This window comes from Sphaeramia orbicularis, chromosome 6 (genome assembly GCF_902148855.1).
Source record: "Sphaeramia orbicularis chromosome 6, fSphaOr1.1, whole genome shotgun sequence".
Lineage (NCBI taxonomy): Eukaryota > Metazoa > Chordata > Actinopteri > Kurtiformes > Apogonidae > Sphaeramia > Sphaeramia orbicularis.
This window is the reverse complement of record NC_043962.1, coordinates 56,348,597-56,366,508: the sequence shown is the minus strand read 5'-3', so window position 1 is coordinate 56,366,508 and position 17,912 is coordinate 56,348,597. Positions and strand designations below refer to the sequence as shown.

Sequence of the window (17,912 nt, the reverse complement as noted above, 5' to 3'; positions counted from 1 at the left end):
ACAAACTGACAGCAGCTTTAATGAACCTGAAACAGATGACCATTCACAGCAGAACCTGTACCTGCAGTCAGGACTCAGGGGTTAAAGGGTTCAGATGTGAACCTGTACCTGCAGTCAGGACTCAGGGGTTAAAGGGTTCAGAAGTCAACCTGTACCTGCAGTCAGGACTCAGGGGTTAAAGGGTTCAGAAGTCAACCTGTACCTGCAGTCAGGACTCAGGGGTTAAAGGGTTCAGATGTGAACCTGTACCTGCAGTCAGGACTCAGGGGTTAAAGGGTTCAGATGTGAACCTGTACCTGCAGTCAGGACTCAGGGGTTAAAGGGTTCAGATGTGAACCTTTACCTGCAGTCAGGACTGAGGGGTTACAGGGTTCAGAAGTCAACCTGTACCTGCAGTCAGGACTCAGGGGTTAAAGGGTTCAGATGTGAACCTGTACCTGCAGTCAGGACTCAGGGGTTAAAGGGTTCAGATGTGAACCTTTACCTGCAGTCAGGACTCAGGTGTTAAAGGGTTCAGATGTGAACCTGTACCTGCAGTCAGGACTCAGGGGTTAAAGGGTTCAGATGTGAACCTGTACCTGCAGTCAGGACTCAGGGGTTAAAGGGTTCAGATGTGAACCTGTACCTGCAGTCAGGACTCAGGGGTTAAAGGGTTCAGATCTGAACCTTTACCTGCAGTCAGGACTCAGGGGTTACAGGGTTCAGAAGTCAACCTGTACCTGTAGTCAGGACTCAGGGGTTAAAGGGTTCAGATGTGAACCTTTACCTGCAGTCAGGACTCTGGGGTTACAGGGTTCAGATGTGAACCTGTACCTGTAGTCAGGACTCAGGGGTTACAGGGTTCAGATGTGAACCTGTACCTGCAGTCAGGACTCAGGGGTTACAGGGTTCAGATGTGAACCTGTACCTGTAGTCAGGACTCAGGGGTTACAGGGTTCAGATGTGAACCTGTACCTGCAGTCAGGACTCTGGGGTTACAGGGTTCAGATGTGAACCTGTACCTGTAGTCAGGACTCAGGGGTTAAAGGGTTCAGATGTGAACCTGTACCTGTAGTCAGGACTCAGGGGTTACAGGGTTCAGATGTGAACCTGTACCTGTAGTCAGGACTCAGGGGTTAAAGGGTTCATATGTGAACCTGTACCTGTAGTCAGGACTCAGGGGTTACAGGGTTCAGATGTGAACCTGTACCTGTAGTCAGGACTCAGGGGTTAAAGGGTTCAGATGTGAACCTGTACCTGTAGTCAGGACTCAGGGGTTACAGGGTTCAGATGTGAACCTTTACCTGGACTCAGCCTTACTCTGTGGTCTGTGCATGCTGTACCGCATTTGTCCAGCAGTCACCGCCAAAGCGTTTTGGCCAAAGCAAAATGACTGTGAGGCTGTTGTATTCAAAATTACTAATATCAACTTAGCATTTTCACTCGTCTGTTCAATGACCAAAAATACATGAGTATGACAAACTGCAGCAGTCAGCTGTGTGAATCCCCGGACACACACACACACACACACACACACACACACACACACACACACACACACACACACAGATAATTCAGATTATTATTATTATATAATAGTGAACCAAACTAAAGCTGGAGTCTGAACTGTTTCTACATGATTTTCTCTTTTTTTGATACATTTCCACACTGTAAAAAAAATCCTGTTGTTTTTACAGAAAAAAACTGGCAGCTGTGGTTACCAGAACAATACTATAAAAAACACATCCGACTGTAAACATATTTATGGAATAACATGTAGATTTAACATTTTAAACATGCAGATTTAACACTGTATTTAAATGGTAAATGAACTGCACTTATTTAGTGCATTTTCTCCACCTTCATGGTGTCCAAAACCACCAGGTCCTACTGGGAACAATGTGGGGTTCTGTGTGGGACACTTTGACATATGGACAGTTGGAGTCAGGATTCGAACCACCAACCCTTTGGTTACTGGACGAGCTGCTCTACCAACCCATTAATTTACACATTTAAAATGTTAAATTGTTAAATGTTTACTTTTTTAAAATAATGTTTTAATTTTAAAAAAAAAAAAGAAAAAAAAAAAAAAGAAAATAGGCCGTTATTCAACATTATGGTCTTGGCAATTTAAACAGCACCGCAATGTTTCTCAATTTACAGTTTTATTTTCAAAAAACAGTAGAAATCCATCATTTCTACATACAAATCTGGTTTTGTTCACATACTCTTCCTGTAAAAACTACAGCTATATTTGATTTAATCGTTAGCACAAAAATCTTTTCAAATAAACAACTTTGCATTGTATTGTCACTTACAGTTTTTTTATGTTGCAATTTTACAACTTTTTGGTGTTAATTCTACAGTCATTTTTTACAGTGCACCTGTGGGTTCACCTTCTGCAAAATAAACCCAGACTGAGAATATTTGAAAATATTTATTAAAGTATATCTGACAAACATGAATGTATAAAGTAGAAAGTACAAAGGTTAAGGTTTTCTTTGACAGTTGAGGCGATTTCAGGAGTCAGAAATAATCCACTGGTTATATGAACAAAAATACACAATAAATAATAAAGACTCGTATAAAGGTGTCGTTGATTCTCTGTGGCATCATCACAGTGTTTTATCTACAGTCTGGAAAGTCTGGAGTTCAAGTACAAAAAAAAGCAAAAGTATCTACAGCTGGAAACTGGAGAAAAATCAGCATCCTTCAGGTTCTTGAATCTCAGCGATTGAAGAAAAGGAAGTGACCTGAAGTGAAACGACGAGAGCCGAGGGGGTGAAGGACGTCGACGGCCAGAAAAACTGAAAAACCACATCAGCGTCGCATCAGGACGGACTGTTTCCAATGGCATTAGTAGAGTTGGACCACAAAAAAAAAAACAAAAAAAAAAACCTATGTTATGATATTGTACATTTGACCTCTGATGTGATGCTAAGGGACATGAATATCATCCTGTTGGTGCATAAAATATCTGTTATGATCAGAAAACATCCTGTTAGAACATGACAATAGTCTGATGAGGTGAGCAATTTTATCTGCTGGCACCGTACGATATTTAAGGGTCCGTCACTTGTGGTTTCCAGTCGTCTTCTGGTCCCCACTCTACCTGGAAACATGGAGACTAAAGTTGGGAGAAAGCAGCAGAGTCCTGTCTGGGATTTATTTGAATACGACGACAGAGAAGAAGAGAAAAGATATAAAAAAACTAAAATTAAAATAAAGCTAAGCATTTAGAAAAAAATGAAAACTAATTAAAACTAGCGAACCTGTTCCAAAAAGTAATAAAAACTGAATTAGAGAAAAAAAGTCACAACTAAGTAAAACTAAACTATAATGAAAAATCCAAAACTATTCTAACCTTGATGCCCCTACACACTTTCACCCCCCCCACCCCACCCCCCGCCCGTGTCTACATGTGTTAAAGGAACTTTGAGTTACTGGGAATTCTACCTAAGTTTAATTTAATGGGTTTAATTTCTGTTTGAGTTCATGGATCTTATGAAATGTTCTGATTCTGATTATGTTGAAGACTGTGAAGTACTGATTTAAAACAGTGGTTTCCAACCTTTTTTGGCTCGTGACCCCATTTTGACGTCACAATTTTAATTTGACCCCAGATATTCAAAACGGAGACATTTTTTTTGGCTAAAATTAATTTGTTTTTGATCGTGTAATAGTTTGCTATAATATGTTGCAAATAAACATTAATTTTAGGCAACATTTAGGCTATTTAATGGACATTTGCATTAGTAAGTTTTAATTTTTTTCTCAATTACTAGAAATTTCAGGCAACCCCACGTGGGGTCCCGACCCCAAGGCTGAAAAACACTGATTTAAAGGAAAGAAAAGTAAGCAACCTTAAGTTTATGATGTGGTCTGATTTTATGTCATTTTGTAGCATTGAAGTGAGCAGCTGGGGTTTTTCTTTCTCATTTAAGTTGAAAATGTTCTAAATTTGACAGGTTGAAGTGTAATTTAACTCCTCTCCTGTGTGGTGCCAAATAAAAAAGTCCAAACTAAATAAAACTAAACTAGAATGAAAAATCCCAAACTACTGGAACCTTGGTTAGAACCTTTGGATGTGACGCTGATGCTGATGGGTTTGTGTTTTTCTGGCCTTCGTACCTCAGATCTACAGCAGTCTGTGACCTTTGAACCACTGTCCGGATGTTAGTTTGGATTAGACGCATGGATGCAGTTCGATCGATTCAGTTCGGTTCAGTTCAGTTCAGTTCGATTCAGTTCAGTTCAGTTCAGTTCAGTTCGATTCAGTTCGGTTCAGTTCAGTTCAGTTCGATTCAGTTCAGTTCAGTTCGATTCAGTTCAGTTCGGTTCAGTTCAGTTCAGTTCAGTTCAGTTCAGTTCGATTCAGTTCAGTTCGGTTCAGTTCAGTTCAGTTCAGTTCAGTTCAGTTCGATTCAGTTCAGTTCGGTTCAGTTCAGTTCAGTTCAGTTCAGTCCGGTTTCCCCGTCTGCCTCCCGGTTACTGTGCAGAGTCTGAGTCGCTGGAGTCCATGGCGGTCTGCGTGGAGGTGGAGGTGTGCTGGGTGGGGGGTGCAGAGCAGTGCAGGGTCTGGGTGCTCCTCCTCAGGTTCTCCAAAGACTGGAGGAAGGAGCGGCGGGCCCGTTCCTCCTCCAGCGGAGACGAGCCCTCCTCCTCCACCTCCGCGATCTCGGCGAACGTCACCGGCTGCGTTTTGAAGCGGGCGTCGCGGGGCCGTCTGGAGCGGCTCTTCCCCCTGGACGGGGCTTTGGGGACGGGCAGCTGCTGGGGGAACTCCTCCATGGCAGAGGCCATGAGGTGGGCCGGCAGGACGTGGAACCCCGAGGGCTCCACCACCATCTGACGAACGGCCGCCATGGGGACGCAAACACCAGCCAAAACGCAGAAGCCAAAGGAAAAAGAAGAACCAGAGGCAAGCTTCCCTTCGCTGATGTTTGTGGAATCTGAAGAAGAAGAAGAAGAAGAAGGAGTTTCCCCAAAGTCCAAAAGCTGTGATCACAGCCTCCAGAGCAGACGGGCTCAGTGTTCAGAGGGTCCGGTCCTGGTTCATTCTGCATCTGTCTGTGTCCTCTGACAGTGGAGGCTTTTATAGTCCTGGTCCAGACCCTCCCTCCACCCCCGTCTGCTGATCCGGCCTCCTCTGCACTCAGCCACTCACAGTCACAGACCAGAAATAAACATGAGGACATGAGCTGAGACAGAGCGGACTGACCGCCACACATTTACAGACGGAGGGCCGCTTAGAGGACGGACAGGACACACCGAGAGGCGTTCAGGGACAGACACACTGAGAGGCGTTCAGGGACAGACGCACCGAGAGGCGTTCAGGGACAGACGCACCGAGAGGCGTTCAGGGACAGAAACACTGAGAGAACAACATTAGAAACAATAAACTATTTACAAATACTTAACTAAGACTTCATTGATGCTTAAATAATGCTTTATAAATGCTTGACTAAAACATTATAAATGCTAAATTAACCCACAATAAACACCACATAAACAGTAAAGCTTAAGGGTGTAATTACCATCATAAACACGTAACCCTTTAAAAGAAACCTGAAATTAGACTTAATAAATGCTAAAATAATTGTTTTATAAATGCTAAACCAAGCTTTAAAAGATTTAACTAATGTTTTATATACAGTATACTAAACTCAGGCTTTATAAATACTTAACTAACAGTTAAAAAATGCTAAATTAAAGCTTTTAAACAATAAAACTAAGGTTTTAGAAACACTCAAACTCAATAATCAACAAAACCTGATGCACCTGAAATGCTTCATAAACTCTACACTAACGCTTTACAGACAGACGTTCAACACACCTCAGGTCAAGTTATTTAGAATAAAATCAAAGTCTAAACAAGGAGAGCGCAGACCTTCACTAAGACAGATCTGTCCCCCAGATCACCACCAAAATTGAATCATTTCTTCCTTGTGCCAGTATCAACATTTCCTGAAAATTTCATGAAAATCAGTCCACAACTTTTTGAGTTATCCTGCTAACAAACAAACACACAAACTAACAAACACACAAAGCAAAGAAAGCGATCACAGTACCTCCTGGCGGAGGTAATAATGCAGATACTAACTAAGCAAACAGAGTGTGTCAGTTTTCCTGGTGTTTCCTCCAGAGGAAACATGGCTGCCGGCTGCATTCCCTCTGTTCACACTGTAAATATATAAACATGAGCACAGCACGGATAAGCAGAAGTGGAAAGTTACGACACATGAACTGTTTACACGTCTGCAGGGAATTAAGTCGACCTCCAGTCAAACAGTTGTTCCAGTAAGTCAATAGAAACCGCCTCCTGCTGATCTGGACTTCCACTGGGATCTGCCTCCAATCCACAAACACAAGATGAGTGGAAGACAGCGCTCACATTAAACTTAGATCTGATACAAATGGACTGAGAGATAAGAAATCTTACTTATTTATTTATTCATTTATTTATTGGGATCCCCATTCTTCCTGGGGTCCTCCCATTCCAAACAGACATACAGTATCCATTTACAAGCATAAAAACATAAAAACAACACTACCATTAACCCAAAGACCCACTGCTACTTTTGTGTCAATTCCAAAATAGAATTTTCTTCATATTTAACTTTTCTTAAGTGACTTACCACCATTTATTCAAGTATTATGCTCTGTGTTTTGCATTTTTAAATCTGGTATTTTCTGTGATTGAATTCACTGATCATGTAGATGTTCACTGAAGCTTAAATTAAAGTCGGGGGTTATTTTATCAAAAACACAGAAAACTGAAGAAATAGTGACTTTTCAGTAAAATATAACATTAACTGAACATAAACCCAGTGTGTCCATCCACTCTCACTGATCCAACTCCATGGGTTTTACTGGTGAATCAATGTTGTAGAAGATGACGGTGTTTCCACGGTAACTACGGAGCCTCTGAACGTCCAAAGGGGTCATATCTGATGACCATGAAACACAGATGAGAGTAAGTCACACATGTGCAAGTCTCAAGTCTAAACCAAGGTTATTATCGTTAACGAAAACTAATGAAACAACGAAAAATAGAACTGTAAAAAAATGTTCTTTAACTGAAATAAATAAAACATCAGGAACAAAAGAGACAAAAGGTTTTTAAACCAGGTGGAAAAAAAAAATACAATGACTTTAATCTGTATGACAGAGTATTATGGCCACATACGAAAATAAAAACATTTGTCACTATGAGAATGAAGTCGTAAAATATTGAGATCAAACCCGTAATTTTATGAGAATAAAGTCAAATACAAAATGAGTCATAATTTTATGAGAATGAAGTCGAAATATTATGAGAATAATGTAATTTAAAAACAGGTGGAAAAACATCATAATTTAAGAGAATAAAGTCACACCCACTGGTCTCATAATGGAGAACTGTGAACATTCTGTGAGGTTCTACTTTCATTTGGGGTTTACGCACAAAGGCCAAATACTGAGACTATTAGCCCCGCCCACCAGCAACACATTAGCATTAGTTGAAGGACCTTGAAGACAGTTCGCACACGTTTGGGTTTATTTCATTGTAAGAACCGAAAGGATTTGGAGTAAATGACGTCTTTTGTGGAGGAGGAACTGACTGAAGTGGTTAGATCAGTGTTTTTTATCCTTGGCGTCGTGACCCCACGTGGGGTCACCTGGAATTCAAATGGGGTCGCCTGAAATTTGTAGAAATTGATAAAAACAAAACTTAAATAAAACTTACTTATAAAAAATATATGGTGGGTGAGAGACAATCCCAATACATAAAAGACATGACATACTGCGAAACTGCAGCACTGTGGTTCTGGTTCTCTGTGGTTCTGGTTCTCTGTGGTTCTGGTTCTGTGTCAAATGTTCACTGTGGTCAGTTTCAGATGCTGCAGTTTCAGATCTATAGCAGTGGTTTTCAACCTTGTGGTCGCCTGAAATTTCTAGTAATTGATTAAAAAAAAAAAAAAAGCAAAAAAAAAAAAAAGTACTAATAAAAATATATGGTGAGTTGAGAGAGACAATCCCAATCCATAAAAGACATGACAGACAAACTCTGAGGCTGAAACTGCAGCACTGTGGTTCTGTTTCTGTGTCAAATGTTCACTGTGGTTCTGTTTCTGTGTCAAATGTTCACTGTGTCAAATGTTCACTGTGGTTCTGTTTCTGTGTCACATGTTCACTGTGGTTCTGTTTCTGTGTCACATGTTCACTGTGTCAAATGTTCACTGTGGTTCTGTTTCTGTGTCACATGTTCACTGTGGTTCTGTTTCTGTGTCACATGTTCACTGTGGTTCTGTTTCTGTGTCACATGTTCACTGTGTCAAATGTTCACTGTGGTTCTGTTTCTGTGTCACATGTTCACTGTGGTTCTGTTTCTGTGTCACATGTTCACTGTGTCAAATGTTCACTGTGGTTCTGTTTCTGTGTCAAATGTTCACTGTGGTTCTGTTTCTGTGTCACATGTTCACTGTGGTTCTGTTTCTGTGTCACATGTTCACTGTGGTTCTGTTTCTGTGTCACATGTTCACTGTGTCAAATGTTCACTGTGGTTCTGTTTCTGTGTCACATGTTCACTGTGGTTCTGTTTCTGTGTCACATGTTCACTGTGGTTCTGTTTCTGTGTCACATGTTCACTGTGGTTCTGTTTCTGTGTCACATGTTCACTGTGTCAAATGTTCACTGTGGTTCTGTTTCTGTGTCACATGTTCACTGTGGTTCTGTTTCTGTGTCACATGTTCACTGTGTCAAATGTTCACTGTGGTTCTGTTTCTGTGTCAAATGTTCACTGTGGTTCTGTTTCTGTGTCAAATGTTCACTGTGGTCAGTTTCAGAGGCTGCAGCTCTTTCATAATTCATAGTTTCAGTTCTTGTTTGTTCAGTATTAATTGTCCTCCTTGTAAATCACAGCTGGACTGACTGGACAGATCCTGACCAAGGAAAATCACATTCTCCCTTTGTGCAGTAATCTACACCTGGATTTACTGCCTCTGTCCACAATAATATACATTATATAGACTAAATGTCCTCTAAAATTAATGTTTATTTGCAACATAGTGTAGTAAACTATTACATGATTAAAAACAAATTAATTTTAGCAAAAAAAAAAAAAAAAGTCTCAGTTTTGAATGTCTGGGGTCACCAGAAATTTGTGATGTTAAAATGGGGTCAGGATTAAAAAGGGTTGGAACCACTGGGTCAGATCCACATCCACATCGTCTGTTTAATAGGAGCGGGAGTCGGGCGTTGAAAGTGTGTTAAGTTTCAGTTTCACTTCATGCCAGGTTAAGAACAGGATGAAACTGAAGGCATTTAGAGCAGCTGAAGTGGGATGGGGGGGGGGGGGGTCTGAGTCCAGATGCTCAGTAGGATGAAGTCCGAGTCAACAGACCACATCATCCAATCTGTGAAGACATTCATCAGCACACGTCAGCATCACTGAAAAGTTCACCGTTTCAACTCCAGGTGTTTCAGTTACAAGATATTAAAGATATGACAGGAACGTGCATAAACAGGTCTGATACATAAACAGGACTGAGTGGACACCATCTTATCTGAGCTGGAGTGTGCCCAGTCACATGTGACCCAGTACAGACCGTACAGACCGTTATCTGAGTCCCAATCGTTTTGAGGATGAAATGTTTTTCCCATTTGGTTTGGCTTTGACTTTAGCACGATGCTATTAAATAATCACTGTCAAAATTTACCTCCTCTTCCTCCCTGGATTTCTCCATTTTATTTACGTCCGTAAATTGAAAATATGACCAAGTTTTAATTTAAAATATGGATTCTAGGGATGTAACGATTACCGGTATAACGATAAACCGCAGTAAAATTGCAGACGGTTAGTATTACCGTTTAAATTGTAATTCTCATGATAACTGTGTTTGATTACTGCACTTTTAGGGAAAAAACCCTATGTAAAGATCTGCTTTTATGTCAAATATTTGAGTATAGTTTTAATTTATTACAATTTAAATTTTCTATACCTAATATTTGGAACCAATATTCCCTTTTAAAGTCTGTGAAAAGGTTCGTTAAGCATCTGTGTGTTATTTATGCAATAAATTATATACATTTTTCAAATCGGATTTTATATTTTTTTTGTGTTTTCTGTCCTTTTGTGTTTTTATAGTAGGTTCAAGTGAAAAAATAATAGACAGATGATAGAAATGAAGTTGTGCTGAAAAAACAGATCCCTAACATGGGTATAGTAAACATTTGTTTATATAGTATATAAAGGCAAATTCAAAAGGACTGAAAAACAGACAAAAAAGACTCAGACCACTAAGGGTTAATATTGGAATGTTTCTGCAACAGAAGGGACCATTGTGCCAATTATTTTATTTGTTTTTTGTTTTTTTTCAAAATACAACTTGGTTAAATTATTTTGGTGTGTGTATCAGTACTTTTTGAACATTTTGAGCACAATTTCAATAATACCGCGATAATAATGATAATGTCACAATAACCGTGATATGAAATTTCATATTGTTATTAAGAAAACTGCAGTACCTCCTGTTTTGTATTTAATGGTTTTATGTCACATTAGTGCGTTGACCCCTGGGGAACCACGAGTTCTAGATGTGGTAGTTTTTATGGTGGGTAGAGGTGACTTTTGGGAAAACATGTGCTGATGTCATGTCAATTGCCTGTATGTATGTGCCAAGTCTGAAGTAAATTGAAACAAAATTTACGTTTTTATAGACATGTGGAATGTCACCCATTATAAGGAAATGGGGGGAAAAAAAAGATTTAAAAAAATCCACATGAAAAATTTGAACTTTGACCTACTTTTCCCAAAATGTAACCACATCTATTCTGGGTCACTGGGAATCTATAAACCCAATTTGGCATGAATTCAACCAATAGTTTTGCTGCTAGAGGGTTAACAAACAAACCAACAAACAAAACAACCAACCAACCAACCAACCAACAAACAATACCCCTTTCCTCCACTTTGGGGGCAGGGAAATTAATATATTAACCCTTTCATGCATGATGTCCACATTTATGGACACATAGTTTAAGTTCACTTCTTAAACGGTTATAAAGGCAATTTTCTCCAAATCACATGGGGCAGTCTCTATAGACCCTAAGAAATACAATGAAAAAAAGGAACATGTTAGTTTTAGAATGTGGGCTGTTCTGTGATCTCCTAAAGTCAACCTTCTTAAACCCAGGTATGGGTTTACTGTCCATGTTTGTGGACAAGAGTTTCACAACTTTGTACAAAAAAAAACAAACAAAAAACCCTGTCCACCACAAAGGACATTCCATAAAAAAAGGATCTGAGAAAACGGTTGTATCATGATGTTTCCAATATGGACAATAATTTAAATAAAAAAAAAAAAAAGCCAAAACATGTACTTTTCTCGGTCTCAAGAGGTTAAATATTTTCTTAATAAAACCATATTTTTTTAAAAATTCAAATTGCATTTCAACTTTTGCCTAATTTTGGTAATAAAAAAAATCTAGATACTTTTTTTCATAATTCATGCATGAAAGGGTTAATACTGATATCTAGGAACTGAAGTTAGTGAATGGATCGTTCCAGTTTTTAACTTCGTTTCATGGTACTGCACTTCCATCACCCACCATGGCCATAGTAACGTGACTGTAAGACTACTGGATTCAACATGACTAACATCTGACAAAATATTAGTCCTATTAACCGACTGTTTTCACTAGTCTGTTCAAAGAGCAGAAATACAGAAGTATGACAAACACACACACACACACACACACACACACACACACACACACACAGAGTCCACTTCCCTTTTATAATATAGATACTACAACAATAATGATTTATAGTTTGAGTTTTTAAATACATTTACACACACACACACACACACACACACACGTCTTCTCCTTGTTTCACAAACTCAAGCTCCGCCCATATTGGAACCTTTCACTTTGTCTTACAGATCCCTACTGGTCGATCAGTGAGTGGACCTACAGCACTGCTTGTTTCCTTGTGTTTTGTTTTCGTTTACTTGGTCTTTTTTCCCTCATGTTTCATAATTTATTTGAATGCATCTACATCTGTGTTTTCTGATGACCCTGATTCATACCATCAGCTAAACACATTCATCTACATTTCGAGGGAAATAAAGGTGTTCTACACAAGAAGTGCTGCTGGAGTTGTTGACCTGTAGTTTGTATTTTACACCTTAAACCACCACGAGGAAGAAGGTGAAAGTGACCGCAGAAATGGGGTAAAAGTCCATTTATCTGTGATGAACAGGTCAGAGCAGAACCAGATAAACACACTCTGAAAGGAGACACTTCCAAGGTGATACCAGACGAACGAGTCATAAAATGTAGAGTAAGAAACACCTTCTATTCAAAGTTCATGTCACACAACCTCCTTCCAAATCAAGCTTTAAACCACAACATACACAAGTGTTCAGAGAACGCAAACCTCCACCAAGCACCCTGAACAGTGTGCATGTGTGGACCCACTATTTCTGTTTAAATTCAACAGTTTCTATGTTGTTCCATACAGCAGACAAATTGCGGTCAAACATGGTAACCGGTGTCATTTTCAAGTTATTAGTTCGCATTTGAATGCAAGAGAAACCCCCCCCCCCCCCCCCCCCCGCAAATTCCCTGTGTACCTGCTTCTGTAATTTTCGTTGAACAGCAAAAACTGGAACTTATGTCATAGAACATGTGTCTATGGGTGTACAAAACAAATTTCATCATGATATTTCATGAAGTGCACTTTTTATGATTTTTTGAAAATGGTGCATAAAAAATAACAAAAGTCAACAGAGCGTAACAGAAGAGAAATGGAGCGGAACGATATTTGGTACAAAGTTGCAGCTTAGTACCAGTCGTGTCTGTCAAATTATATTCAATTCCAATCAATATTAGTTGAGTTCTAATTTTAAATATGTGGTAAATGGGATTTTCAATGTTAAATATAAATGTCCACAGAGTCCACATTCCACAGTGGATGTGGACAATTTAGTTCCAGATACAAGAGATTGTTCTAAGCTACAGGTGGATCCAACTGGAGGAGAACTGGAGTCATTTTGAATTTTTTATGAATTTTCGAAAATTGCTCAATGATGACAGATGGAAAATTGTAGATGTTGTGACCTTGCTGTGACCTTGAACTCTGGCCTACTGGGACCAAAATGTAATGGGTTGGTCCCAAGGCCTAGGCCTATCTGTGGGCAAGATTTGGGAAAGATGGGTGGAAGAGTTTTCCCGTAAAGTTGCAAACAAAAAAACAAACAAACACAAAGCAAAGTTATCACAATACCTCCTGGTGGAGGTAAAAACACACTGTCAATAATGAGGTGTAGGCCGTCCCATTTGTGGGACTTCTTTTCTGATCAAGCTCTTAATTTGACCAGTTAATCTCTTATATTAGTAACTCCCCAAAAATAATTTCAGTCCAATCCGTAAAGTTTTAGACAGTTTTGTTTGTAAATTTACACATTTTCATGTAACTTCACTTTTTTACTCTAAAACAAAGAGTAAACATTTGGAGCAGTCATTATTTGCAGGTTATTATGATGGTATTGTACTGATCTGATCCACTTTCAAAATGGAGCTAAATGTATCTCCTTCCAAACTCTGTCATCATATACAGGCCTCCCCAACACTGTCAAAGTTTTATTGATGATTTTCCTGAGATGCTTTCAGCTGTGTGCAGAGTTGGACTGGATCATCATTCCAGGTGATCTGAATGTACATGTGGATAATGTGTGTGACAGAAATGCAAAAGAACTGTGCTGTCCTAGAAACCTTTGGTTTAATTCAGCATGTGAGTGAGCCCCCCCACCCCCACCCCAGCAGAGGGCACACTCTGGACCTACTCATTACTAAGGGTGTAAATATTTCAAATGTCAGTGTGGTTGATGTTGCTTTATCTGGTCATTTCTGTGTCTTCTTTGATCTGTCAGTAGTTCCCAAACCAACGGCTGGACCTGCAGTTGTTCAGAGCAGACACATTAATGACAGCACAGGCACGCTGTTTATGGAGAGGATTAGGTTTGAAAACGCCTCATGTTCTAATGTTGATGATCTGTTGAACTCATATTCTTCTTATGTTCTAAACGTTCTGGACACCATTGCTCCTGTTAAGGTTAAAATGGTTAGAAATAGGCAGAAGGCACCGTGGAGGAATGATGACTGGGTCAGGGCACAGAAGGAGTGCAGGAGAGCCGAACGGAAATGAAGCAAGTCTAAGCTTCAGGTTCATTATGAGATGTACAAAGAACAGTTGTGTGTGTTCAACCAGAGTTTGTGTAGAACAAGGAAGAGGCATTTTTCAGAAATGATGGCAAAGTGCAGTAACAACTCTGGTGTCCTGTTAAATAGGTTAACAAACCCTCCTGCTCCACTGCCTTCAGAACTAGTTTCCACATCGAAGTGCACAGAGTTTGAACATTGTTTAATGACAAGGTTCAGGGCATTAAACACTCAGTTAATTCCACAACACCGTTCCCACTGCAGCCTTCCACACACCTACAGCTGACACATTTCACACCTGTCACTGACAAAACAGTCCCATAGACCACCTCCAGTCTGAGTTCAGACACATGTTGCCTCGACGAGTTGCCCACTAGATTTCTAAAATCTGTGCTGAGCAGTTTGCTAGCCCAGCTCACTCACTTAGTTCATATTTCAATACAATCTGGAACATTTCCCAGGGCCTTGAAAACTGCTGTCATTAGGCCTCTCCTAAAGAAGAGTAGTCTTGATGCCACAGTACTGAACAACTATCGGCCCAGATCAAATCTGCCGTTTTTAGGTCCAGTCCTTGAGACAGTTGTTTACCAACAGCTGTCTGACTTTCTTCTATTGAACAACTGCTTTGATGATCTCCAGTCAGGTTTCAGGTTCCATCACAGACTGAGACTGCTCTGATCAAAGTGACCAATGACATCTGTCTGAACACAGACCCAGGTACAGTAACAGTCTGAGTCCTGCTGGATCTGAGTGCTGCATTTGATAAAGTTGATCATGTGATTCTGTTACAGAGGCTGGAGGACTGGGGAGGCATCTGTGGTCCTGCCCTGAAATGGTTCAAGTCCTACCTTGAGGACAAGAAGTATTTTGTTCAAATCAGAAACTGTGTGTCAAACCAAATGGCAGTGACCTGCGGGGTCCCCCAGGGGTCCATCCTGGGACCCCTCTTGTTCAGTCTTTACATGTGGCCCCTGGGCCAGTTAATACACATTAATAATGTGTCCTACCATAACTATGCAGACGACACTCAGATTTACATCTATCTGACAGCAGGTGAACATGGGCCTGTGGACTCACTCTGGGACTGCCTCCAATAGATCAGTCTAACCCTAACCCTAACCCTAACCCTGACCCTCCAACAGATCACTGTGTGGATGCAAAACAACTTTCTCCAACTAAACTCAGACCAGACTGAAGTCATTGTCTTTGGCCAAAAAACCAGAGAGAAAGTGTCATCAGTCATCTGGAATCTGTTCCTCTAGAAACTAAAAACCAGGTTAGAAATCCAGGGGTAATAGTGGACTCAGACCTAAACTTTAACAGCCACATTAAATCAATTTCATCATCAGCTTTTTACCATCTCAAAAACACTGGTAGAATCACAGGTTTCCTGTCTAAACCAGACTTAGACAGACTTATCCATGCTTTTATCTGGACCAGGTTAGACTACTGGAACGGCCTTCTGACTGGACTCTAAACCAGCTGTCAGACAGCTGCAGTCCGTCCAGAACGCTGCTGCTTGAGTCTGGACTAGAACCAGGAAGGACCACCATATCAGTCCTGTGCTCAGATCTGTGCACTGGCTTCCTGTGGCTCAGAGAATAGACTTTAAAACAGCTCTGCTGGTCTACAAGTCTGTCCATGGTCTAGAACCAAAGTACATCTGGGACATGTTGGTCCCATATGAACCATCTGGGACCCTGAGAACCTCATGGACTGGTCTGAGAACCTCATGGACTGGTCTGAGAACCTCATGGACTGGTCTTCTGCTGGTCCCAGAGTCAGGACTAAACAGGTGAAGCTGTGTTTCAGTTCTATGTGTTTCAGTTCTGTGTGTTTCAGTTCTATGTGTTTCAGTTCTGTGTGTTTCAGTTCTATGTGTTTCAGTTCTGTGTGTTTCAGTTCTGTGTGTTTCAGTTCTATGTGTTTCAGTTCTGTGTGTTTCAGTTCTGTGTGTTTCAGTTCTATGTGTTTCAGTTCTATGTGTTTCAGTTCTATGTGTTTCAGTTCTGTGCAGCTAAACTCTGGAACAGTCTTCACACAGACCTGAACTGTGATAGTGTTTGAGTCCAGGCTGAAAACAGCTGTTTAACTGTGCATCGAACAACTGAAAGGGTTCTATCTGACCTCTGACCTTTTACTTTGTTTTAACTGATTATTATTTCTGTTTTATTGATTATGTTTCAATTATAATTGTGTGTTTTTAATCTGTCTCTTTTCCATTTAGTAAAGCACTGTGAATTGCCCTGTGTGTGAATAGTTCTATACAAATAAATCTGCCTTGCCTTACAGTGGGGTTTTATTTGGCCCCTAGAGTAAAGTGACTGACTGTTAATATCTTGAGCATTTGCATTTCATAAATTCATCCTACGGGCCGGATCGGACCCTTTGGTGGGCTGGTTTTGGCCCTCAGGCCGTATGTTTGACACTTGTGGTGTAAATAAACTCCTCTACATACGTTTCAGTATGTCCTGATGATCCCGTCCCTCATGCATGTATGACAGTTAATGGTAACGCGTGTCCCAGCAGTGAGGTGGTTGAGCTGAATGGAGGCGTTGTGTTCCTCACATTTCAAAGCCTGAGCTCAGAGGATTCCTCTGGACCCCGTCCCCGGCCGGACCACGGATCCGGTTTCATCACATGTTTCAGACGACACCTCAGACATGAGAATAACCTCCAGGTCAGAGGTCACCACCATCACACTGTAACGTGTGCACTTTGATCTGAAATGTGTTGAAATGTGTTTGTGGACATGAGTGTCAGAGGTCAAAGGTCAGGAGTCCAACGTTTAGTCTGTTCCCTACTTTGTCTCCAGTTGGATCATCTGTTCTGTGGACACAAAAGCTGCTGAAACCGGTCAGTGACTTGTTTTTCTACAAAAAAAGACAAGGTTTAACACAAGGACAAATCCTCATCCTCATCACTGTCTTTGCACCAGAGCTGAATATTAAACTCATCTGCATTAGAGGCAAAGTCATCATTTTAGAATCTCAGTTTTTTTCTGAAATTAAAGTAGAAACAAACTGAGCTTATAAAATGATGACTTTGCCTCTGATGCAGATGAGTTTAATATTCAGCTGTGGTTCAAAGACGGTGGATGCGTCAAACTGGGCCGACAGGGAAAGTCCAGCAGGTTCAAACCTTCAGAGTCAGTGTTCATTTATTGATGGGAGAAACTATGGATGAAAACATCACACGCACAAACACACATGTGGAGTTAAAGTCCACAGAAACTGTTAAGACAAGGAACTGTAAAGGCAGCGGGGGTGGTGGTGGTGGTGGTGGTGGTGTAAGTCCCATTTTGCAGGTTCACAACATCAGGAAAATGGCCAAATTCCTGGACCTGAACATCACCCCGCACCCTGAGCAACGGGACGCCACCGTTACCCTGGCAACTAAAATGTCAGGACTGAGATGAAGGGGAGAAAAGTCAGAGAACCAACGAAGACGCAAACGACGAAGGAGGGGGAGGAAGAGGAGGAAGAGGAGGAAGAGGAGGAAGAGGAGGAAGAGGAGGACCAGGTCTGAGTAGGTGTAATGATCACATGCAGCAGCTGTTTACAGTTCAATAAAACAGAGCATCTGCTGAGGACAAACAAACACTTTAGACCGGATCCCGAAGCCCCTCCCCCTCAGTCCAGCTCCACAGGGACTGACTGGATATTAATAGAGTCAGACTGGGAAACTGGAGGGATTCCCATCAGGAACACAGAGTCTGTTTACAG

At 40.7% G+C, this 17,912-nt stretch overlaps 2 protein-coding genes and 1 long non-coding RNA gene across 7 annotated transcripts in view; 1 reads left to right on the top strand and 2 right to left on the bottom strand.

Annotated features, from left to right (window-relative positions):
* Positions 1–5,377, bottom strand: part of c6h11orf96 (chromosome 6 C11orf96 homolog) — a 14,529-nt gene extending 9,152 nt beyond the window's left edge. Inside the window, exons 1-3 of one of the 4 annotated variants that reach the window (XR_003935608.1) lie at positions 4,462–5,377; positions 4,059–4,205; positions 3,335–3,343 (exon numbers count right to left, since the gene is read on the bottom strand). Coding sequence is in view for 2 of the 4 variants with exons in the window: in XM_030136416.1 (XP_029992276.1) it covers positions 4,468–4,845 (378 nt within the window). In the remaining 2 variants the exon portion in view is untranslated. Of the gene's footprint in view, positions 1–3,334; positions 3,344–3,702; positions 4,206–4,440 lie in introns of those variants that run through there. The other 3 variants (XR_003935609.1, XM_030136416.1, XM_030136415.1) reach the window with 3 other exon arrangements.
* The window catches only part of alkbh3 (alkB homolog 3, alpha-ketoglutarate dependent dioxygenase), a 60,446-nt gene that overhangs the window by 1,922 nt on the left and 40,612 nt on the right, over positions 1–17,912 (bottom strand). The gene's annotated exons all lie outside the window — the stretch shown is intronic.
* The window catches only part of LOC115420856 (uncharacterized), a 23,245-nt gene extending 5,333 nt beyond the window's left edge, over positions 1–17,912 (top strand). The window contains exons 2-3 of the long non-coding RNA XR_003935610.1: positions 14,764–14,769; positions 17,902–17,912. This is a non-coding gene — a long non-coding RNA (uncharacterized LOC115420856). The remainder of the gene's footprint in view (positions 1–14,763; positions 14,770–17,901) is intronic.